The 25,433-nt window shown below is 43.8% G+C and overlaps 1 protein-coding gene across 3 annotated transcripts in view; it reads right to left on the minus strand.

Moving 5' to 3' along the window:
• LOC146077525 (cytochrome P450 2J5-like) overlaps positions 1-25,433 on the minus strand; it is a 41,272-nt gene that overhangs the window by 6,139 nt on the left and 9,700 nt on the right. For 2 of the 3 annotated variants that reach the window (XM_083186043.1, XM_083186045.1), the window contains 4 exons: positions 21,056-21,216; positions 18,100-18,276; positions 9,400-9,541; positions 9,054-9,241 (listed from right to left, as the gene is read on the minus strand). In XM_083186043.1, the coding sequence (XP_083042169.1) occupies positions 9,054-9,241; positions 9,400-9,541; positions 18,100-18,276; positions 21,056-21,216 (668 nt within the window). The remainder of the gene's footprint in view (positions 1-9,053; positions 9,242-9,399; positions 9,542-18,099; positions 18,277-21,055; positions 21,217-25,433) is intronic. The other variant, XM_083186044.1, reaches the window with a different exon arrangement.

The raw sequence follows: 25,433 nt of genomic DNA on the forward strand, positions 1-25,433 counted from the left end.
CAATTCACATCAAAAACGGAACTCCACAGGGATGCCCCCTCTCACCACTTATATTTGTTCTATGTATGGAGGCTCTGGCAAGAGCGATTAGGGCTAATCCAGATATCTCCGGTATTCGGGTGGGAAGGCAGGAGTACCATTTGGCACTTTTGCAGATGATCTCCTGGCAGTCATCACGAACCCGAGGGTTTCTCTCCCGAATCTTATGCTAGAATTTGACCGTTTTAATAAACTATCTAATTTCAAGATTAACTACTCTAAATCCACTGCCCTGAATGTTACTGCCTCAGAGGAGACGATCTCTGCCCTTTTTGCATCCTTCCTATTTAAATGGCACCCGACTCACCTGCAGTATCTAGGGGTACAGATTTCCAATTAACTAGATAAACTATTCTCCCTAAATTTCAGTCCCATATTACATAATATACGTGGGGACGTATACGTTATTAAAATGAACATACTTCCCAGACTCCTCTATTTATTTCAGACCCTTCCGATAACTCTTCCCATACAGTTTCTCTCCACACTACATAACATGGTTCGGAGCTTTGTTTTGGGAGGACGGAAGCCGAGATTCAAACACCAGATTTTATTTAGAAACAAGATACAAGGAGGTAGGCAACATCCCTTGATCTCGGCCTACTACCAAGCATCCCTGTTAAGCAGGGTCATGGAGTGGTCACGAGACCCGTTGGATAAACAATGGGTGACTATTGAATCCAATTCTACTGGGATGCAACTCAAATATATACCTTGGTGCTCGATAGTGGGAAATAGTAACCATCCATTAGTAGGCCCAATGTTAAAACGTTGGATAAAGCTGAGAGTGAAATTAAAACTCAATTCTCTAATATCCCCATTGACGCCTATTGTTCATAACCCCAAATTCCCCCCAGGCTCCTCGGGACAAATGTCTTCTTGGAGACTGGCTGGAATCACCAGAATACACCACTTGATCTCCACTGGAGCATACATACCTTTTGAGACACTGGCAGTGGAAAGGGGCTCGAACAAGTCGGATTATTGGCTCTATCTTCAAATCCATCATTTCACCACTTCTCTAGGAGGCCTTCAGGTACTGGGTAGGGTACTTACACCTTTTGAAAGGTTATGCTCCCAACAACAACCACCCACACATGTGATATCTAATATTTATCAACTGCTTATGTCCACTCTTTTGCCCCCTGAGCCAGTGTACCAGGGGACTTGGGAGAAAGATTTTGCCTCCAAACAGATCAAAGTTAACTGGGATAATATATATCAAACCACTAGTGTTTGCTCGGCCAGTCTAGAAGTGGTTGAGACTCAATATAAGCTACTAACTAGATGGTACTGCGCATATGTGGAATGCGTGGCTAGAATTCAAAAACACCCCCTCATATAAAAGCGTAATACCTTCTAACCCAAAAAACAAATGCCGTACTAGGGGAGTCTTGGGCAGGAATTGGCCATGTGTTCTGCTATACAATGTCTTGGCTTATCTGAAAGCTGGATAGAAGCCTGGAACACCTCTCTACGAACATACCCCCTTCCTCCCCCTCTTCCTTTTGTCTTCTTTGTTTTACTCTCTGTCCTGTATTTTATCATCTTTCTGTTTAAATGTATAACCGTTATTATACTCTGATGTTACGAAGACATAGATGATGTTGTCTTTAATTTTATTACTATTTAAGATATGTAATGAATGTCATCTTTGTGTTTTGTTGCTATGCTATACTTCCAATATGTTTTCCTAGACTATTCGATTTATGCCACTCCTGTTATTGACTGATGGAAAAAAAATATTGTGAAAACTTTTGAAAATAAAGAATAATTTAAAAAAAAAGGTAGTAGGCATATTTTGAGAGGAGGAGGTGGAGAGTCAGAAAGTTAAGCGTGCAGTTTTATTTTGGTTGGAGTTACCCTTGTGTCTTCTAGGAGGCTTGCAAGAGAGAGGAGGATGGAGGAGAAGGGGGATGTCATGCGGTAGCAGGCTGAACCTGCCACAGAGGAGGAGGAGAGTGATCAGCAAGAAATGAAGGGCAATGCTGTGGAGCACAGGCATACCTCCCAACTTTGTTCTTCCTTTTGTTCTTCCTTTGTTTTGCAATACCAGAGGCCTGGGCAACTCAAAATTCAGTGGAGCAAATGGATGGTAGGCATGAAGCCTGGTGGATGGTGTGGCCTAGCGCCACAAGCCCCATTTTCATCATTTTAAGGGCATGTCCAGAGCAGTGGGGCAGCCCAACTCCCCACCTTGCAATGATATATGCTGTTTAGTGATCACAGACAGCTCTGGTAGTGGTAATTTCAGGATCCCCGTCTGCACCCCGGCCCCCACGAGACACTGTGACTCATGGATGGGAAAGTTGGGAGGTATGAGAAATGTGGAGGAGCAATTCGCATATTAGGAGATATGCACCCTGGACCATGCTATGGTGCAGGTGTTTTCATGGTTGCAGGGTGCCCAAGCACTCAAGAGCCCTACATCCAAAAAAAAGGCCAATAGAGGAGGCAGTGAACACAGTGAGTTCCTGCCACCAAGACCTCTCTAATGTCAAGAAAAGCTTTAGTAACATCCAGAGGGCTCTGAATCCAAGATTTTTGAGGAGCACATCAAGGATATCAGGACAGGAGGATGTGCCGCACTGGTGCACTACCGTCATCCAGTTTCTCTGCTTCTGGGTTCCCTCCCCGCCCAAATCTTGCCATGCTGCTGCTCGATCAGCACAACAGCACCCAAAGTTAATGTCTGTGTCAGCAGCGCTGACATTGCGGCTGCTGCGGCACTGCCACAGCAGAGTCCCGGCGCCCTTAGAAAGGTGGCCTGGGCACTTCCGTCTGGTGGTGCTCAGACCCGCCGCATCACTTCCGCCCCGGCCAGTGTGCAACATCACTTCCAGCCCTTGGCGTTCCCCTGCAGCTGCCCAGCGGTTACCTAGCAACAGGGGATGCTGAGGATCACGCGCTCGGTCACGTAAGTGTTCCAGTGGAGCCTGGTTCTATTACTTTCTTTGTTGTGGTGGACAAGCTGCCCTTTATCCTTGGTTCTGGTTTTGGTCCAGCTCTCCCAGGTACGGAGAGGCCTACGGTTGTGGGTTCACGCCTGTTTTGGGGTACCGTCAGTGTCGGTGTATCCAAATTTGTTTTGGCGTGTTTTTGTTTGGTGGCCTCCCAGTCCATTGGTATCTGGTGGTTTTTTATTCAGAAGTAGGCGCTTTCCTCATGGATTTTCTATGTAAATATAAGGAATTATAGGGGGAGTATCATAAGGATAATATTATACTCTCCTTCAATATAGCCTTTAGATCTTTTCTCCTCCAGACGTAGGTTCCCTCGGTTCCTCCAACGTGAATATAAAAGGAAGGATACAAGAGAAACCAATGTGTGAATCCGTATTAATAATTAAACATCTATTTTCCATTCACTTTCTGGTCATTGAAAATTCATAGACCATCTGCGTACCCAGACTCACTCGAAAGGATATGTAATACACTTATAAAGGTTTCTTTTTGAGGGTAAGAAGGCGTACCCGTACTCACGGTGTGTTGGACGGTTCAAAGTATAGCAAGGTATCTTTTTCCAAGGTTTTTATAGGAAAAAACTCTTTATTCACAAATACAATAAAAATAAATGAAATTAAAAATCCAGGATACAGGAAGTGTCAATTCTAGAGTCAACACTCAGGTTTCCAAGGGTCCAGACCTGGAGCCTGTGTGGACTTCTAGTCTTACACTTACCTGATTCTCTGGAGATTGAAGCACTAGTAAAGGAACAACATGTTTCGAGACTTGTTGCGGTGGTGGTTTAGTTGTGCCGCAACTCGGAGCTCCATCTCTGCTCCTTTGTTTACTTCCGCCCAAAGCGGAACATCACTTCCGGTCTCTGTTGAGCGCCGGATTCCACGTGGGAGCTGGCGTCTTCATTCTCCCGCACTTTTTTCGGACTTCTATGTCTCCATTATACTTGTAACTCTATTTAGGAGGTTTTCTCGTTCTGCCGCAAACCAGATTTTAAAGGGCCAGTGAAAATGTTTTTTTCATATGTAAGTCTGGCTCTGAAAATATCAAAAAATATCAAAAATACAAGTATGAGAAGCCCATATAATAAATAGATAAATATGTAAACAGAGATATGGGAACTGTATATGTAGTAATATAGATAAAACTGGGGAATATAAAAAAAAAAATTCATAAAATGAAATATAACATGTTGTTCCTGTACTAGGGCTTCAATCTCCAGAGAATCAGGTAAGTGTAAGACTAGAAGTCCACACAGGCTCCAGGTCTGGACCCTTGGAAACCTGAGTGTTGACTCTAGAATTGACACTTCCTGTATCCTGGATTTTTAATTTCATTTATTTTTATTATATTTTTGAATAAAGAGTTTTTTCCTATAAAAACCTTGGAAAAAGATACCTTAATATACTTTGAACCGTCCAACACACCGTGAGTACGGGAATGCCTTCTTACCCTCAAAAAGAAACCTTTATAAGTGTATTACATATCCTTTCGAGTGAGTCTGGGTACGCAGATGGTCTATGAATTTTCAATGACCAGAAAGTGAATGGAAAATAGATGTTAAATTATTAATACGGATTCACACATTGGTTTCCCTTGTATCCTTCCTTTTATATTCATGTTGGAGGATCCGAGGGAACCTACGTCTGGAGGAGAAAAGATCTAAAGCAGGGGTGTCAAACTCAAATTCATCGGGGGCCGCATCAGCAGTTTGGTCACCCTCAAAGGGCCGGTTGTATCTGTAGGTCCCCCTGTATAATTATAATGCCATGACATCACAGGGTGCTCCCCCTGTATAATATAAAATGAATGCCATGACACCACAGGCTGCTCCCCCTGTATAATAATAATGCCATGACACCACAGACTGCTCCCCCTGTATAATATAATAAAAGTAATGCCATGACACATAAATGATTATACAGGAGGAGCAGCCTGTGGTGTCATGGCATTATTATTATTATACACGGGGACACCTCAGGAAACAGCAGATATATTAAAAAAAAATATTGTGAGTGTGATCCTCATCCTCACTTACTGTTTCTTCATCTGTCCTGCAGCTGCTGCGGCTTCCAGCTTTTCTTCACTGATTGCTGCGGCCACACTGTCCCCGACTCCCGGTCCAGCTTCCCTGCCTGCTCCTACTTCTCTACAGACGCATGGGCAGTAGGCGTCATCGTCATGACGTCCCCACCCAGTGTTTGTCACTGCCGGGCATCAGAGGGAACAGGCGGCCGGGCCCTCCTCCACGTAGCCGTGGAGGCCGGCGGCCATGTTTCTGTAGCCGCATACATATGTGCCTCATAGGCGTGCGCAAGGGGGGTGCCGGGGGTGCACAGGCACCTCCTAATGACCCCCAGCACAATTGCAGGCAGCACCTCCTATGACCGGCAGTGCCCCCTCCCCTGGCCGGCTAGCAGTTGCTGCGTTGGGCTGGCCTGGCTGGCTGGGCTCCTTCAGGATTCAGCAGTCAGCACGAGTCTATTCAAAAGGGGGCGGGGCCACGGGGGTCCGTGATTAGGCCACGCCCCCTGTATTTTCCTGTGCCCGGGTGGACTCGTGCAGCAGCTGCAGGCTTAGCTGGCTCCTGGCTGAAGATGTGTGCAGAGACTGGGGACCAGTGAGTAAGTGTGTGTGAGTGTGACATATATTGTGATGGAGTGGGCTGTGTGTGAGAATGTAGTGAGGGGAACAGGGGGCCTAATTCAGGATTGCTCACTAAGCAGCAATCTTTTGCTGCTTAGCAAGCAGAACAGTGGCGTAACTATGCCTCCGCAGCCCCCGCCGTGGCGGGGAGGGGCAGAGTAACTATGGGCGCCGAGGGGGCTGCGGTGCTATAGTTACCCGCTGCGCTGCTGCCCGGCCGCATCTGCGGTCACTGTCCCGTCACTCACTCCCGGCGCCGGCTCCTGCTGAGAATGAAAACTGACACTTAGAAAATGGCTGCCCAGGTATTGCAGACAGTTTTGGCAGCCATTTTCTAAGAGTCACTTTTCATTATCAGCCGGCGCAGGGAGACTGGACGGGACAGTGACCGCAGATGCGGCTCTGTCAGGTATGGGCATGGGGAGGGGCGCCGAGGGGAGGGAGAGAGAGAGGGGGAGGGGGGCGCCGAAAAAGTTTGACGGGGGGGGGGGGGGCGCAAAATATATAGTTACGCCACTGAAACAGAACACCGCCTGCCGAACCCCTGTGTAATGTGAATATGGGTCAGTATGTGCTAATATTATTCACTACGCTCTGTGTAAAGTGAATATGGGTCACTATGTGCTAATATTAGTCACTATGTGCTGTGTAATATAAATATGGGTCACTACGTGCGAATATTGGTCACTGCGCACTGTATAATGTAAATATGTGTCACTATGCGCAGTGTAATGTGAATATCGGTCACTATGTGCGAATATTGGTCATTACATGCTGTGTAATGTGAATATCGGTCCAATATTGGTCACTGCGCACTGTGTAATGTGACTATGGGCCCAAGCGCTGTGTAATGTGACATTTACCGCTGCTCTGCCGGACCGATGATGAGGTGAATAGAATTAAATGGGTGAACAGTGTACAGCGTGTGGGGCCCCCAGCGACATTTATGTGGTAGCATATGTAATAGCCATTACAGTGTGTGATATAATATGTAATGGGCATTATGGTGTGTGGCATAATGTGTAATGGGCATTATGGCACAATGTGTAATGGGCATCACGGTGTGAGGAGTAATGTGTAATGGGCATGGCATAATGTGTAATGGGCATCACGGTGTGAGGCGTAATGGGCATCACGGTATGAGGCATAATGTGTAATGGGCATCACAGTGTGAGGCGTAATGGGCATCATGGTCTGAGTCATAATATGTAAGGGGCATCATGGTGTGAGGTGTAATGGGCATCACAGTGTGAGGTGCAACATGTAATGGGCATCACAGTGTGTGGCGCAACATGTAAGGTGTAACGGGCATCACAGTGTGAGGTGTAACGGGCATCACGGTGTGAGGCGTAATATGTAATGGGCCTCACAGTGGGCCTTATTTTGGTTCATTCTTTCTGACAAAATCCTTCTTAGATGGACAAAACCATGTGCACTGCAGGGGGGGCAGATGTAACATGTGCAGAGAGAATTAGATTTGGGTGAGTAATTTTGTTTCTGTGCAGGGAAAATACTGACTGCTTTATTTTTACACTGCAATATAGATCTCACTTTGAAGTAAAACCCCACCCAAATCTAATTCTCTCTGCACATGTTACATCTGCCCCACCTGCAGTGCACATGGTTTTGCCCATCTAAGAAGGATTTTGTCAGAAAGAATGAACCAAAATAAGGCCCAGTGTGTGGCATAATGTGTAATGGGAATTACAGTGTTTGGTATGTTTATTGGGAATTACAGTGTGTGGCATAATGTGTATTGGGCATTATGGCATGTGGTATACTATGTAATGGGTTTGTGACGTGTAATAGGCATTACGTTGTAAATTTTTGGCACGCGCCTTCAGCACGCACTGTCCCTATTATCCCTATTTTACAAAAATTTGTCAACCCCTGGCATAATGTGGAATGTCCATTACTGTGTGTGGCATTATGTTTGATGGGCATTACGGTGAGTGGCATTATGTGTAATGGGCATTACAGTGTGTGGCATTATGTGTAATGGGCATTACTGTGATAGGCATTATGTGTGATAGGCATTATGGTGTGTGTCATTATGTGTAATGGGCATTACGGTGAGTGGCATTATGTGTAATGGGCAGTACAGATGGTGTAATGGTTAACATTACTGCCTCACAACCCTGAGATCATGGGTTCAATTCCCACAATGGCTCTAACTGTGCGGAGTTTGTATATTCTCCCCGTACTTGCGTGGGTTTACTCCGGGTATTCTGGTTTCCTCCCACAATCCAAAAATATACTGGTAGATTAATTGGCTCCCAACAAAATTTAACCCTAGAATGTCTGTGTGTGCGTGTATATGTGTTAGGGTGTTTCTGGTGTGTCTGGTGGGAATGATTAATTCTGAAGCCCATATACATAAATAAGTCACCTTCTATTTAGTTTGCATTGGTGCCCAGTAGGCGGTGATGGACACGCCCAGTAGGCGTGATGTACACACCCCTCCAATGGTGCACCCCCTAATAAAATGGGCTGCGCACGCCTATGATGTGCCTACAGGAACATGGCCGCCGACAGTGGAGGAACAGGTAAGGCGGTGGGGTGGGTGAGAGGAGGTGGCCTAGGCAGGAGCTGGGACACACTGCCCTGCGTGCTATCTCCTCGCACGGGCCACATGACGAGGTCTGGAGGGCCGGATTTGGCCCGCGGGCCTTGTGTTTGACACCCGTGATCTAAAGGCTATATTGAAGGAGAGTATAATATTATCCTTACCATACTCCCCCTATAATTCTTTATATTTACACAGAAAATCCGTGAGGAAAGCGCCTACTTCTGAATTAAAAACCACCAACTTTCTGTCAATTTCAATAGGGATAAGGGATATATCCCATTAATTCAGAACAGTCAAATTCCTATCATATTGGCGCTGATAGATTCTCCAAACACCATTTTTTGCCCAGTGGTATCTGGTGTCTGTGACTGAGTCACGCTCCCTGTCCTTGGCCGGGTGCCGTAAGGTAGAGTTTTCCTCCCAGGTAGCGCCAGTTAGATTCGATCTCCTCTTGACACTATCTCTGGCAGTTGCTGTAGACCTGTCATCACATAAAACCTGGTTGGAGCGGGCTTAGTGGGTCCTTCGAACATGGGGACTACAGGAGAAGCCTAGCAATCCGCAGTCTACGGTCACCTGCCCGAGAAGGTCAATAGAGTCAGTGTAGGGTGCGCCGTGGCCATCCTAAACAGTGGTCCCGGCTGAGTGGTCCCTCTCTGCACATGTTACATCTACCCCCCCTGCAGTGCACATGGTTTTGTCCATCTAAGAAGGATATTGTCAGAAAGAGTGAACTAGAATAAGGCCCTTAGTTTGCACTTTGAATATTGGAACACATCATTTAAGTAAGGCATACTAAGGCATACAAACACACACACACACACACATCACATTCTCACCTGTTTTATAGAATACCCATGAAGATGAATATCCTTCAGATTGCATCTTGTCATTCCCACACCCACAAGGTTCCCAAAACGTTGAATCTCATGAACTACTGCATTGGTGTAAGGAAGCCTCTTTCTGTCTTCATATGTTACAGGTGAAGACTCATCCAGTACTGCATCTATCTCCTTGTGTATATTTTCTGTGAAGATAAACTCCAACCATTCACTGTCAAAATCAGTTTGTCACCATTCTGTTTCTGGAACAATTCTGCATATTCCTGCATTGCTTTATTTACTTATTATTTATTATATCATTGTTTTTTTCATGTAGCAAATTAACCACATTGGATTTACCTACCTTGTATATCAGGATGAGCCAACATGAACAAGAGTGCCCACTGCAAGGTTGTCGCTGTAGTTTCTGTTCCAGCGGTAAAGAGATCGATCACCACTTGAATCAGATTTTCCAGATCAAATGTTGAGTCAGGTTCATCCTTTGTCTGTATGCACAGTAAAATCAACATACATATATAATATATATCCTTATATTTGGAGAGTAGTGAAGCAACATGACTGATATTCAAGTTTCTTGTGATGTAATGCATAACTGTCAGTGACTTTTATCTGAGGAATATTAAATACATTCCTTTCACTTTGCTTCAAAGGAAACCTTGAGTGTGGTAGCTGAGCTCGCCCATAAAATTATGTTAACTAGCACAGTGAGAGAACAATACCATTTTTGCCAGGGATTGGCACTACTTTAGATACCAAAGCGGCACTCTAGAAAACAGGAACAGGTGTATGCACTGTAAGCTGACCCAGAAGAGCCAGAACCTTTTGCCGCCAGCATTAACAAGGGAGAGAAGGAAGAGTCATGGGCACATAAACCCCCTGATAACAAGCAGTACAAGAAAATGTGGTAGCAGTGGCAAACGCAGGATTTTCAGAAGGGGGTTTCCAGAGTGGCGGAGCAAAGCACGGAGATGGACACTTAGGTGACCCAGTATATGCCGGGTCAGTTAAAGTATTATAGATAGACCAAATGTATATAAATAACCCCTTACCGCTGCAGCCTGTTTTTGCCTTCCTGACAGAGCCCTTTTTTTCAAATCTGACATGTATCACTTAAGTGGGGATAACTTTTTTTTGCTTTGACTTATCCCAGTGATTTTGAGATTGTTTTCTCGTGACACATTGTACTTCAAGTTAGTGGTAAATTTTGGTCGATACAGTCTGTGTTTTTTTGTGAAAAATACCAAAATGTCGTAAAAAAATAGAAAATTTTGCAATTTGCAAAATGTTAAATTTTCTGCTTGTGAGACAAATAATCATACCACTCAAAATAGTTAATAACTAACATAGACCATATGTATACTTTATGTTTCCATCATTATTTCAACCTCCTTTTAATTTTTTTGGACACTAGGAGGCTTAAAATATGAATAGCAAATTCTCAAATTTTCAAGAAAATTTCAAACACTGATTTTTTTAGGGACCAGTTCAGTTCTGATGTGACTTTGAGGGACTTGTATGTGAGACACCCCCATAAATTATGCCATTTCAAAAACTGCACCCCTCACAGTATTCAAAACAGCATTTTGGAAGTTTGTTAACCCTTTAGGTGTTTCACAGGAATTAAAACAAAGTGTAGGTGAAATTTCAAAATTTCATTTTTTTTTGCAGATTTTCAATTTTAATAAATTTTTCTAAGGAACACAGTACATTTTACTAGAGAAATGTGACTAAAAATTGATTCCCCCAATTCTTTTGTTTTCATAAATATCCTATATGTGGCCCTAGTGTGCACGTTGACCAAACCACAGGCTTCATAATAGAAGGAGCACCTACTTGATTTTGGAGCCTCCTTTTTATGAGATTATTTTTTAGGCACCATGTAGGTTTCTAGGCACCATAAGATGCTAAAAGTTAGGAACCCCCCCACAAGTGACCCCATTTTGCAAACTACACCCCTCAGGGAATTCATCTAGGGGTATAGTGTACATTTCAAACCCCCAGGGGTTTCACCAATTTTGGTACAACTGGGCTGTGAAAATGAAAAATTACATTCTTTACACAAAAATGCAGTTCTGGCTCAAAATTTTTCATTTTCACAAGGAATGAAGGAGACAATGCACCCCAAAATCTGTGCCCCAATTTCTCCAGAGTACGGCAATGCCTCATATGCGACCAAAAAATACCATTTGGGTGCATGGCAGGACTCAGAAGGGAAGGAGTGATATTTGGATTTTGCAGCACACATTCTGGTGGAATGAATGGTGGGTGCTATGTCGCATTAGCAAGACCCCCGAAGCACCAATACAGTGGAACCCCCCCACAAGTGACCCCATTTTGCAAACTACACCCCTCAGGGAATTCATCTAGGGGTATAGTGTACATTTCAAACCCCCAGGGGTTTCACCAATTGTGGTACAACTGGGCTGTGAAAATGAAAAATTACATTTGTTTACACAAAAATGCAGTTCTGGCTCAAAATTTTTCATTTTCACAAGGAATGAAGGAGACAAAGCACCCCAAAATCTGTGCCCCAATTTCTCCCGAGTACGGCAATGCCTCATATGTGACCAAAAAATACCATTTGGGTGCATGGCAGGACTCAGAAGGGAAGGAGTGATATTTGGATTTTGCAGCACACATTCTGGTGGAATGAATGGTGGGTGCTATGTCGCATTAGCAAGACCCCCGAAGCACCAATACAGTGGAACCCCCCCACAAGTGACCCCATTTTGAAAACTACACCCCTCAGGGAATTCATCTAGGGGTATAGTGTACATTTCAAACCCCCAGGGGTTTCACCAATTTTGGTACAACTGGGCTGTGAAAATGAAAAATTACATTTTTTACACAAAAATGCAGTTCTGGCTCAAAATTTTTCATTTTCACAAGGAATGAAGGAGACAAAGCACCCCAAAATCTGTGCCCCAATTTCTCCCGAGTACGGCAATGCCTCATATGTGACCAAAAAATACCATTTGGGTGCATGGCAGGACTCAGAAGGGAAGGAGTGATATTTGGATTTTGCAGCACACATTCTGGTGGAATGAATGGTGGGTGCTATGTCGCATTAGCAAGACCCCCGAAGCACCAATACAGTGGAACCCCCCCACAAGTGACCCCATTTTGCAAACTACACCCCTCAGGGAATTCATCTAGGGCAGCGTTCGCCAACCCGTCGCTCGCGAGCGACGGGTAGCTCGCCGGGTGTTTTGGAGTAGCTCGGGGACTCCAGTCCCCGCTGCCGCTCGTGTAATGGCGGTGACTAGGCAGGGTGATTGCGACCGCCTCTAAGCGGCACGGGCGCAGCAGCAGCATGCGCCTCGCGGCATCTAGCACAGCAGGAGCACGCGTGAGTCCTCCTGCCACCCGTATGCGGTAACACGGCGACTGCAGAGAAGGACCCTGGAGTCAGTGACTGACAGCCCGGGAGCCGGAGCGAAGGGAGAGGTTTCCCCAGCAGCGCACGGACCTGAGTGAGTTCCCGCCCGTCACCGCGCACTGTTTACCGCACTTATCGACGCCACAGGTATAATGGGCATCATGTGTATGGCATATGTTTAATGAGTCATTAAACATATGCCACACAAATAATGCCCATTAAACATATGCCCCACACCTTGATACTCATTAATTAATAATCATCAAGGTGTGTGGGGCATATGCCACACACGATGCCACACACTTGATGCTCATTAATAATGAGCTTCACGCTGTGGGGCATTTGTATAATGGGCATCATGTGTGGCATATGCCCCAGATACCTTGGTGATTATTAATTAATGAGCATCAAGGTGTGGGGCATATGTGTAATGGGCATCATTTGTGTGGCATATGTTTAATGAGCATCACAGTGTGTGGCATATGATTAATGGAGCATCACGGTGTGGCATATGTATAATGGAGCATCACAGTGTGGCATATGTATAATGGAGCATCACAGTGTGGCATATGTATAATGGGCATCACGGTGTGGGGCATATGTATAATGGAGCATCACGGTGTGGCATATGTATAATGGAGTATCACGTTGTTGGGCATATGTATAATGGGCATTGTGTGTGTGGCATATGTATAATGGAGCATCACACTGTGGGGCATTTGTATAATGGAGCTTCACATTGTGGCATATGTATAATGGAGCATCACGGTGTGGCATATGTATAATGGAGCATCACGGTGTGGCATATGTATAATGGAGTATCACGTTGTTGGGCATATGTATAATGGGCATTGTGTGTGTGGCATATGTATAATGGAGCATCACACTGTGGGGCATTTGTATAATGGAGCTTCACATTGTGGCATATGTATAATGGAGCATCACGGTGTGGCATATGTATAATGGAGCATCACGGTGTGGCATATGTATAATGGAGCATCACGGTGTGGCATATGTATAATGGAGCATCACGGTGTGGCATATGTATAATGGAGCATCACGGTGTGGCATATGTATAATGGAGCATCACGGTGTGGCATATGTATAATGGGCATCACGGCGTGTGGCATATGTATAACGGAGCATCACGGTGTGGCATATGTATAATGGAGCATCACGGTGTGGCATATGTATAATGGAGCATCACGGTGTGGCATATGTATAATGGAGCATCACGGTGTGGCATATGTATAATGGTGCATCACGGTGTGTGTCATATGTATAATGGAGCATCACGGTGTGTGGCATATGTATAATGGAGCATCACGGTGTGTGGCATATGTATAATGGTGCATCACGGTGTGTGGCATATGTATAATGGGCATTGTGTGTGTGGCATATGTATAATGGAGCATCACACTGTGGGGCATTTGTATAATGGAGCTTTACATTGTGGCATATGCATAATGGAGCATCATGGTGTGGCATATGTATAATGGAGTATCACGGTGTGTGGCATATGTATAATGGTGCATCACGGTGTGTGGCATATGTATAATGGTGCATCACGGTGTGTGACATATGTATAATGAGCATCACGGTGTGTGGCATATGTATAATGGTGCATCACGGTGTGTGGCATATGTATAATGGTGCATCACGGTGTGGGGCATTTGTATAATGGAGCATCACGGTGCGGGGCATATTTATAATGGGTATCACGGACTGCACTATTGGGGTCATGTGTATCTGGCACTGCACTATTGAGGGCATATGTGTATCACACCCCCATTTTCCATGGCCGCACCCCATGTGGCTACAGCTCTTAGAGAGCTGACCATGCCCCCATAGCGGAAAAAATGGGGGATGTAGCCTTGCAGGAGTTCCACGGTAGTAGCTGAACCCTCTAATTTTTGGCGCGTGCCTTCGGCACGCGTAGATGTCTCTTCTCCTCTGCCTCCAGTGTTGGGAGGTATGTTTGTGACATATTGGACATTACAGTGTGTGCCATATTATGTCTGGGGCATTGCAGTGTGTTTTTTTTTATATTATGCAGATTTTTTAACATTTTTTACTTTAGTAGCTCTTCGGGCGGTTTATTTTGTCGCGAGTAGCTCCCGACCCAAAAAAGGTTGGAGACCACTGATCTAGGGCGTATAGTGTACATTTCAAACCCCCAGGGGTTTCACCAATTTTGGTACAACTGGGCTGTGAAAATGAAAAATTACATTTTTTACACAAAAATGCAGTTCTGGCTCAAAATTTTTCATTTTCACAAGGAATGAAGGAGACAAAGCACCCCAAAATCTGTGCCCCAATTTCTCCCGAGTACGGCAATGCCTCATATGTGACCAAAAAATACCATTTGGGTGCATGGCAGGACTCAGAAGGGAAGGAGTGATATTTGGATTTTGCAGCACACATTCTGGTGGAATGAATGGTGGGTGCTATGTCGCATTAGTAAGACCCCCGAAGCACCACTACAGTGGAACCCCCCCACAAGTGACCCCATTTTGCAAACTACACCCCTCAGGGAATTCATCTAGGGGTATAGTGTACATTTCAAACCCCCAGGGGTTTCGCCAATTGTGGTACAACTGGGCTGTGAAAATGAAAAATTACATTTTTTTACACAAAAATGCAGTTCTGGCTCAAAATTTTTCATTTTCACAAGGAATGAAGGAGACAAAGCACCCCAAAATCTGTGCCCCAATTTCTCCCGAGTACGGCAATGCCTCATATGTGACCAAAAAATACCATTTGGGTGCATGGCAGGACTCAGAAGGGAAGGAGTGATATTTGGATTTTGCAGCACACATTCTGGTGGAATGAATGGTGGGTGCTATGTCGCATTAGCAAGACCCCCGAAGCACCAATACAGTGGAACCCCCCCACAAGTGACCCCATTTTGCAAACTACACCCCTCAGGGAATTCATCTAGGGGTATAGTGTACATTTCAAACCCCCAGGGGTTTCACCAATTTTGGTACAACTGGGCTGTGAAAATGAAAAATTACATTTTTTACACAAAAATGCAGTTCTGGCTCAAAATTTTTCATTTTCACAAGGAATGAAGGAGACAAAGCACCCCAAAATCTGTGCCCCAATTTCTCCCGAGTACGGCAATGCCTCATATGTGGCCAAAAAATACCATTTGGGTGCATGGCAGGACTCAGAAGGGAAGGAGTGATATTTGGATTTTGCAGCACACATTCTGGTGGAATGAATGGTGGGTGCTATGTCGCATTAGCAAGACCCCCGAAGCACCAATACAGTGGAACCCCCCCACAAGTGACCCCATTTTGCAAACTACACCCCTCAGGGAATTCATCTAGGGGTATAGTGTACATTTCAAACCCCCAGGGGTTTCACCAATTTTGGTACAACTGGGCTGTGAAAATTAAAAATTACATTTTTTAACACAAAAATGCAGTTCTGGCTCAAAATATTTCATTGTCACAAGGAATGAAGGAGACAAAGCACCCCAAAATCTGTGCCCCAATTTCTAAAAACCCCACAACACCCCCAAAAAAAAAAAAACTGCTGATCAGTGATGCAACTGATTAGCAGTGAGGGGCAGCAGGCACACAACTGTGGGTGCAACCTGACAGGGTATATATAAAAAAAAAAAACCTGCACCCCAAAAAAGGTGCTGATCAGTTAGTTTATACTGATCAGCACAAAAGGGGGGCAGCAGGGGGCAGCAGATACAAAATTATATCACACAATTTCTGACACAATGACGCTGCTGCAGCAGCAGCAGCAACACAAGCACCAGGAAGTCACAGGAGCTGGCAGCACGGATGCCACCAACGCTGATCAGGTCAATATAGGCACAGATGGGCACGGAGACCGCTCTGCACGCTGTTCCTGACCGTAATTGCGGCTGCAGGGCTGTCTCCGTTACCTCATTTGAGGTGTAATGGCTGCGATTGGTCCGTCGGTCCGACGGACCAATCACAGCCTTTGGGGGCAGGTGGGGTGAGGTGGGGTGACCACCAGCGTCACCCTTACACCCGGTGGTGATTGGTGCTGTACTTAACAGCACCAATCACCACCGATCCCTGTGTCACCGGCGAACGTTATTCGCCGGTACACAGAAAACGCTGTAATTGGCTGTTCACATTGAACAGCCAATCACAGCGATCGCCGATGGCGGGGGGCATCGCTGCCCCCCCTGGGCAATGAGGGAAGATGTCTGCTGTCAGGGACAGCAGACATCGTCCCTCTGTCACCGCGTCTATAGACGCGGTGACAGTTTGAACTCATGACGTACATTTATGCCATGTGTCGGGAAGTACATCCCGACCATGACGTAAATGTACATCAAATGTTCGGGAAGGGGATAATAATATATATAAATATATATATATATATACTGTACATATATATACATACAGGGGCGTCAACAGCAGTGTATTATTATTATTATAATTTTATTTATAAGGCGCCACAAGTGTTTCGCAGCGCCGTACAAAGGAACAATACAGGGAGACAAAACTTGGCATAACATTGAATAAATAACAAAAATACAGTACAAATAATGAGCACCACAGTTCAATACACATTACAGCTTAAATGTAAGTAGTGAGGACCCAATCAACATACAACTAGAGGCTTGAGGCCAATGATAGAGATGAGTATGAAGATGGTCACTGAGTGTTGGAGTAAAGGAGAGCTGTGAGTGAAATGTGAAGAGAAGTGGGCTTTGACAACAGGAGGGAAGAGGGCTCTGGGCATAGCAATGTATTGGGGCCCCTACTGATCCTCCAGCGGTAGGGGTGGGGGAAGCTTTGATATCCCGCGGGTGGTAGGGAGTATTATATCAACCGCTCAGCATGTAGGGCCTGGATCAGTAATTTCCACTAATTATACCTTTATTGCACAGATGGTGGGAGATGGGGTGGGAGAAGGGGGCATTGGGCTGAATGAAGGGGCCCTGATACATAACTTCCAGGGTGGTAGAGGATGTTTAGTACGCAGAGGAGGGGTGTATAGTGGAGTGGGCTTATTATTCATAATTTTCTGGTGGGAGGACAGCTTGCTTGACTGCAGATATCTCCAGTTCCCAGAAATAGATTTCTTAGATTTTAATGGAATTAAAAACTAGAGAATGCCACCTACCAAATGGTATTGGGGACTAGTTCAGGAGTTCAGGAGGCAGAGCAATCTGTCAACGAGCATATAAAACTACATACCAGGTGTGTGGAGCTGAAGCAGTAACCAGCTGCTGGAAGGCTGATATCTCTGGTTCTAGGAACAGAAGAGACAAGCTGCTAGTGTCCATCAAAGGGGGAGAATCCCAGCTTTTGGAATATACCCTCAGGAAAACTCTAAAACAGACAGAACCTGAAATATCTGACTGGGAAGAGCATTTAACAGACTTGGATGGGGACCACTGCTTTGAAGTCGGATATCTCCGGTTCCCAAGGGCCGATTTTTAAAATTCTTGTACCCATGGAAAGAAGGGACCCTCAGCTTTCAGACTCCTGGAGGGGTTTCTGGGGACTCATAAACCCCCCCTGCGTGTGCTACTGCGTAGCTGCAGCCAAGGATAATATGTAGGGGTATTACAGTGTTGTGCATATTGTGTAAGGGGCATTACGGTGTGTATCATAATGTGTAAGGGACATTATGGTGGCATATTTCTAATAGCGAATGTACCTTTGCAATCTGTGCCAAATAGTGGTCAATGACATCTTCAGGCTCCTCTGGTGGTCCATTTTCTTGGTGAGTTTTGACCTCTTGCTTCACAAAATTCTCTATGTATTTTTGATTTTGAAAAGTTTTTTGATGGGGACCCGGTAAGTGTTTCATGAGCCATGGGAAAGCATCATACATCTGTTACACAAAACCAATGTTATGATAAAAAAAATACAGTTTACCGTGGGGGTGAGCCCCTGCCGTCACTCTTTTTCCAAGATGCAACCGCAGTTTAAGAGCTATGTGCACTGCAAAGTAGCAAAAACCGTCTATTCTACAACTCCTGCTGAATCGTGTCCATAGTGCACAATGCAGTAATAATACCACCAATGGCTAGCTATCTTCTCTACAGAGCAAAAAATAAAGTCCCTGGTAGGCACCTCTCAGTTTATTTGGGCTAATCTTAAGTAGCACTGAAAGGATTTTGATATGGTTTTCACATTTCTGTAGAGCATTTGTTGAGAATAGTTTAGTTGTATGAAACATTAAGGTATAACAAAAATGAGCTGAGCAGTGCCAATTTTACTGTATCAAGACAAAGAAAAAAAGAGCTTTCTTGCCTTGAGTAGCATAAATCATAAAAGACAATGGGCCAGATGCACTAAGCTTCAAAATTGATAAAATGGAGAGTGATAAACAGCCAGCCAATGAGCTCCTGCATTAAATTTTTCAAACACAGTCTATGACATGGCAGGTAGGAGCTGATTGGCTGCCATCTGGCCCAATGATTTACTTTATTTTATACTGTGTGGAGATTAATAATGTACTTATCTGATTTTTTTTTTCAGAAAAAAAAATGTAAGCGCTGTTTACTAATATTTTCCCTTTTTTTATTTTCCTATTTCATTGATGTGAAAAACAATTCCATTTTTCCCCATGTAATCTTATAGGCCCTCATTTAAAAAAAAACGTATCATTTAAATTCAAAACTGCTCCTGGAAAAAGCTGGGCAGGTCGTTGGTTTATCATGTAAATGTTGCTAAAATAATTTACATAGTTACCTAAACACACAGGGGTAGATTTATTAAGCTCGGTGAAGTGATAAACTGTCTGGTTTTTATCACCGGCCAATCAGTTCCTACATGTCATTTTTCAAACCAAGCCTGTAGCTTCACAGGTAGGAGCTGATTGGCCGGTGATAAAAAACAGACAGTTTATCACTTCACCGAGCTTAATAAATCTACCCCACAAACCTTTAAATGGATATTAAGTCAGATGGTCAACAATTTACATGTCAACATTCTTAATGTTGACACTACAATGTTGACGCTAGAATGTCGATAGGCACTAAATCAACATCCTCAGAATTATGACAAGTCTACAATGTTCACATCTGAAAATAGGTTGTGAATGAAGGGGGATTAGGGTAAGGCACTAAGGGGAGAGATGGGGAAGAAACCCTATTGAGATTTGGCTTAGGTGCCAGAAACATGTTGGCGAGTTGAGGGGGCACCTTTGAATGTGTGAGACCTTTTGTTGCATACCATCTTTTTTCTTCTAATTCCGGATATTGGGGAGATGTTGGAGGGTCTCTGCATTAAGGTGTTGTTGTTTTTTTTATGTATTTTTAATTCTTTCTGCAAAAATATTTTTGCCTTTTTTTAATTAATTTTATGTACATTTATCTGTGGATGTTCCTGTTACATTTGGGAATAAAGTGTCTTTTGCAAGTTTCATCCTGATTCGTAAAATCTTTGAAGTAACCTGACACAGGAGGAGGTTTAAAGATACCTTTTGAGGCATATAGGGCCTCTTTTTTGAGGTGAGTCCACATATTCTCCACGTGTTTACGTGGGTTTCCTCTGGGTACTCCGGTTTCCTCCCACAATCCAAAGTAACCCTAGAATGTCTGTGTCTGTGTGTACATGTGGTAGGGAATATAGATTGTAAGCTCCACTGGGGCAGGGACTGATTTGAATGTTCAAATATTCTCTGTACAGCGCTGCAGAATATGTGTGTGCTATAGAAGAAACTGTTAATTATTCTGTATATAATTGCGACTCCACTCATGAAATGGTATTCTACAGTGTTCCCAGCCAAACAGTGTAACATTATGTCACCATTTTATTATTGTGTAATTTATGGATGCATACATTAAATTGTTATTATTTTTACCTGAATCCATCGTGATTACACACTGAAGGGGAAATTTACTAAAGGAAATTTGTAAAAAAATAGGTGCATTTGTATCCAGAAATAGACTTATTTTTGACATTTACTATCCCGAAAATACGGCAATTGACATATTTTTGGGATAGTAAATGTCAAAAATAAGTGTATTTCTAAATACAAATACACCTATTTTTTTACAAATTTCCTTTAGTAAATTTCCCCCTGAAGCTAAAGTTCCAATCAAGGTCCTCAAAACACTAAATGGCTCAGGTTTTAAGTCTACCCATGCTTGGCCACAGGTGACTTATTTAGCACCTCATTCAATTTGACTTAACCATCTGTGATGAGGTATGGATACAGAGCTGGTTTTAGACCTCATGGGGCCCTAAGCAAGATACTGGTTTGGGGCCCCCATCCCTCAAACAATACATAGCACTATATTTTCTTTCCTGTATATTACCCCTTTACCTTATTTGTCATTTTGCCATTGTATACAAGCCACACAGCAGCAGTAACAACAACACTCTTATATGTCCTATGTCTTATTGCCTATTTATTGTATTATTGAACCTTTCACAAAATCAGATCTGAATTGTCTCCCAATACATCTCAGCATAAATAATTATTACTATGTCAGGATAACCTAATCTAGTAATAATTATTCTGTAATATATTCTGAAGGTAGAACCTATTGTAGAACCCCCTGGTACCAGTTCACTTCATTACTTAAGCACCAGCCTAGACCAGTGGTCCCAGTACTGAATCTAAACAATTTAAAGACAGTATTATTTGTGCTATTACTTACTCTTCCCCAGTTAGAGCCAAAGAGTTTAATGAGATAGTGGTTTCCTTCAACCAGTTTCTGGAAAGAGATGTCATCAATGGGGAAGCGATGTCCAAACACAACAGCGGAAATGACATTGGCAACTGAATGGATAATGAAGGGTGACGCATCCATGGGTTTCCCTATTAGGAAGAGAGTGGGCACTGGTTTACGGACCTAAAGATTAGGTTAGAATCATATTTGTTAAATTAGAGATTTGGGACCAAATGTAATAGGGTGCAATTTTTTGGTAAGCTAAAAAAAAAATCGCACATGTAATAGGGTGTGAATTTTATGTACAAGCTAAAAATCACTAGCAATTTCTGGCAAGCTTTTAGTAATGGGAATGTGCAATTTATTTAATAAATGTGCGATTTTTTAGTAACAGGAGTTAAAAATACAGCATGGGGTCCCATATTGGTTTACAGAATATGGAGTCAAAAAGCATAGGGTCCCCCGTATTTAAAAACCAGCACCCGGCTCTTGTAACGGTTCTGGTTGCAAAAGTACAGATGACAACATGGCCTCAGGGACTCATATTTTTTGCCCCCCTTATTTTTGTAACCATGTGGACCAGTCCAAGAGCCCGTGCTGTTTTTTTAAATGTGGGAGACCCTATGCTTTTTGTGCCCCATAGTTCAGAAACCAGGAACAACTCAGAGTCCAGGGCTGGTTTTAATTTTATTTAACTTTTACACACTTTTCTATACAGAAGCATGCAGAGATCTAACTGGTATGTGCATGGCAAATTCCCCTGCCAGACCCAGGTCTATTTTTCAGTCACTTTTTAGTAATGTTTTGAAATTGCACCCTATTATATTTGTACTCTTGCATGGGTTTCCTCCCGGTACTACGGTTGCCTTCCACAATTCCAAAATATACTGTTAGGGCATACTTGCCTACTTTTGAAAACCAGTTTCAGGCAGATTCCTATAGCATACCTACCAACTTTCCCGACGCAGCCCCCCCCCCACCATGGGAAAGAGCAGAGCTACAGGTCATGTGGGCATGGCCTCTATAATCAGGACAGTTCGGAGGAATACTATAGTACTAAAAGCAGCAAAAAGAAAAAAAATAATATAAGTATTGTACTGCATCCATACATAGCTCGCATAAAACACTGGGCGTTCCTCTGTTCCAAACCCCTGCACGCCCCCTTCCCTCCCCTGAGAGTGTGAACACCTCGGCGAGAGTGATACTGGACGTGATTTAGCCCCAAAGTGCACTATACACTGCCACCCCATATTACACACAGAGCCATATTACATTATACACAGCCCCCATATTACATTATACACCACCCCCTCATATTACATTATACACAGCCCCCCATATTACATTATACACAGCCCCCCCCACACACACACACACACACATTGCACAATTTGCACAGTTACTCCCCCATATGACATTATATACAACTCCCTGATACTATAGTTCATTATATACATTCACCCTATAATACATTATAAACAGCCTCCCCCTATATTACATTATAAACACTCCCCCCCCCACACACAAACACACAGTACACAATGTGCACACAGTTTCTCTCCCATATATTTCAGCCCACACTCCCCAGTACACACAGCACTCACCTAGCTGTGTTGATCCTTGTAGGGGAGTGCAGGGACCCTGTGTGTGGTGGGAGAAGGCAGTGTGGTGAGGGGAAGGCATTGGGCAGCCGGTGACAGGAGGAGCAGGCAGAGCAACCAGCATGAGTAGGGCTGAGGCACGGAGTGTGGTGGGCGGAGCCAACTCCGGAAGCCCTGGCTGCTGCAGTGCTTATGCTTACCCTTTGTCTCCTGCAGTGCTCCCTCCCGACTTCCTGATAGCAGCAGCTCGGCCACCCATATCCCCGCGGTGGCCGGCAGTGATGTTGCCGCACAAGCCCCGCCCCCTACACTTCCGGATGTGCACATGCGCAGTCCGGATTTTATTGAGGGACCCAAAAACCAGGAGGTGCCGGTATGTTTCTGGGGCAGCGGGAGGGTAATGCAAATAGCGGGAGCCTCCCGCTAAATGCGGGAGGGTAGGCAGGTATGTGTTAGGCTAATTGTCTCCCAACAAATTAACCATAGAATGTCATACCCTCCAACATATGAATGTTAGAAATCGGTACACATTCGGAGAGGGGGCGTGGCCAATGTAAAGGGGGTGTGGTCAATGGTAAAGTGGGTGTCCACACCCCCTTTCCGAATGCGTACTGAGCATTTTTATACACTATATATATAAATATATATATAGAAAAGGGGGGGTTCTATTGGAGAGCGCTGATTGGTGTACCACCTAGTTATTTCAATGCAATATACAATACTGATACAATTTTTGTAATAACAGTTGATCCTTGTCACTTTTCCGAATGAGACGTGCCAGTCTGTTCAAGGTATAAAAAAGTTCTTTATTGAAACCCAACGCGTTTCGTCAGAACGACTTCATCAGGGGTAAAAAACAATAAGATTCCCAAGTATGTGGTTTGGTCAACTTTTAGTACTCGTACAAGATAAAATCAGTAGTATATGACTCCGTTGTGTAAACGCAGGATCTATTTTGTAGATAATTTTGTTTAAAAGATGATTCGATTATAAGGTGCATTAACGTGCAGAATTCTTGTGGTCCAGTATGCATGGATATGGTCCTTTAATTGTAGGGTCACTCCATTTCAATATGTGTGATGGGAAGAAGGCTCCACCAGCCTTACATAGATAAGATACGACGAATGTCAGGAAATGTAAAAACTCAATCGTATTAACGTAGGATAATTAATTCCCACCAGACAGAGGGAGCACTTGTTTTCTCAGAAAATTCTCCACAATGTAGCACTTTACAGGAGCTCCTTCACTGGCTTCACCAGCCAGTGAAGGAGCTCCTGTAAAGTGCTACATTGTGGAGAATTTTCTGAGAAAACAAGTGCTCCCTCTGTCTGGTGGGAATTAATTATCCTACGTTAATACGATTGAGTTTTTACATTTCCTGACATTCGTCGTATCTTATCTATGTAAGGCTGGTGGAGCCTTCTTCCCATCACACATATTGAAATGGAGTGACCCTACAATTAAAGGACCATATCCATGCATACTGGACCACAAGAATTCTGCACGTTAATGCACCTTATAATCGAATCATCTTTTAAACAAAATTATCTACAAAATAGATCCTGCGCTTACACAACGGAGTAATATACTACTGATTTTATCTTGTACGAGTACTAAAAGTTGACCAAACCACATACTTGGGAATCTTATTGTTTTTTACCCCTGATGAAGTCGTTCTGACGAAACGCGTTGGGTTTCAATAAAGAACTTTTTTATACCTTGAACAGACTGGCACGTCTCATTCGGAAAAGTGACAAGGATCAACTGTTATTACAAAAATTGTATCAGTATTGTATATTGCATTGAAATAACTAGGTGGTACACCAATCAGCGCTCTCCAATAGAACCCCCCCTTTTCTAAATCTCTTGTTTGACTCCCACTAACAGGGGAGTCCTATCGGAGCAGCGGCAGAATATTGTTAGCGCAAAACGAGGTCCATACTGTATTTCTGTATAAATATATATATATATATATACACAAGTCCCAATGACTGGCACTCCAGAAATGAAACAGCGGCGCAGGTTCCTCTCCAAAGTAAAATACATATACATCCAAGAAACGGATGGCACTCTGCTTCAATAATAATAAGTAGGCGACACAAGGTGTGTGGTCAAAGTTTCAGTGATCCTATCACTTTTATCAAGACATAAATCAGTGCTGTACAAACAAAACATATATAGACATACTCACAAACTGGTGCACCTCTCACCAACCACGCTCGGTCCCGGAGTCAGGTGACGTCATTGCTGCCCATCAGCGCTGACGGCCCTGGGGCCATACAATTCTGTTTTCTTTTTCCAATTCTGTCTTGGGTGTCAATGAATTGGAAAAAGAAAACAGAATTGTATGGCCCCAGGATTACAGTACCACCAGTAAAGACCTAATGAAAACAGCTAAAGCATCATGGCCCATTGTATCAGGGGATCCACTGTTAAAAAGCCTAAAGAACTCGACCATCTTACCCTCATACCGTAGAGGTAAAAACCTCAAGGATGCCCTCGTCCATAATGACGTGACTGGAATGGATATAGTGAGACCAAGCCATTTTCTCACCAGAAAACCTGGTAATTACCGCTGCACAGGCTGTGCAACATGTAGCACCATGGAAATCGGGGACACGTTCAGACATCCTGCATCTGGAAAGATCTTTAAAATTAAATATCCACTCACTTGTTCTAGTCGATATGTAGTGTATCAAATTCGCTGTCCGTGTGGATTACTATACATCGGCAAAACCACCAGACAATTAAAAGAACGTATAGCA

Source organism: Crinia signifera, chromosome 1, assembly GCF_055691185.1.
Source record: "Crinia signifera chromosome 1, ASM5569118v1, whole genome shotgun sequence".
NCBI classification, from domain to species: Eukaryota; Metazoa; Chordata; class Amphibia; order Anura; family Myobatrachidae; genus Crinia; species Crinia signifera.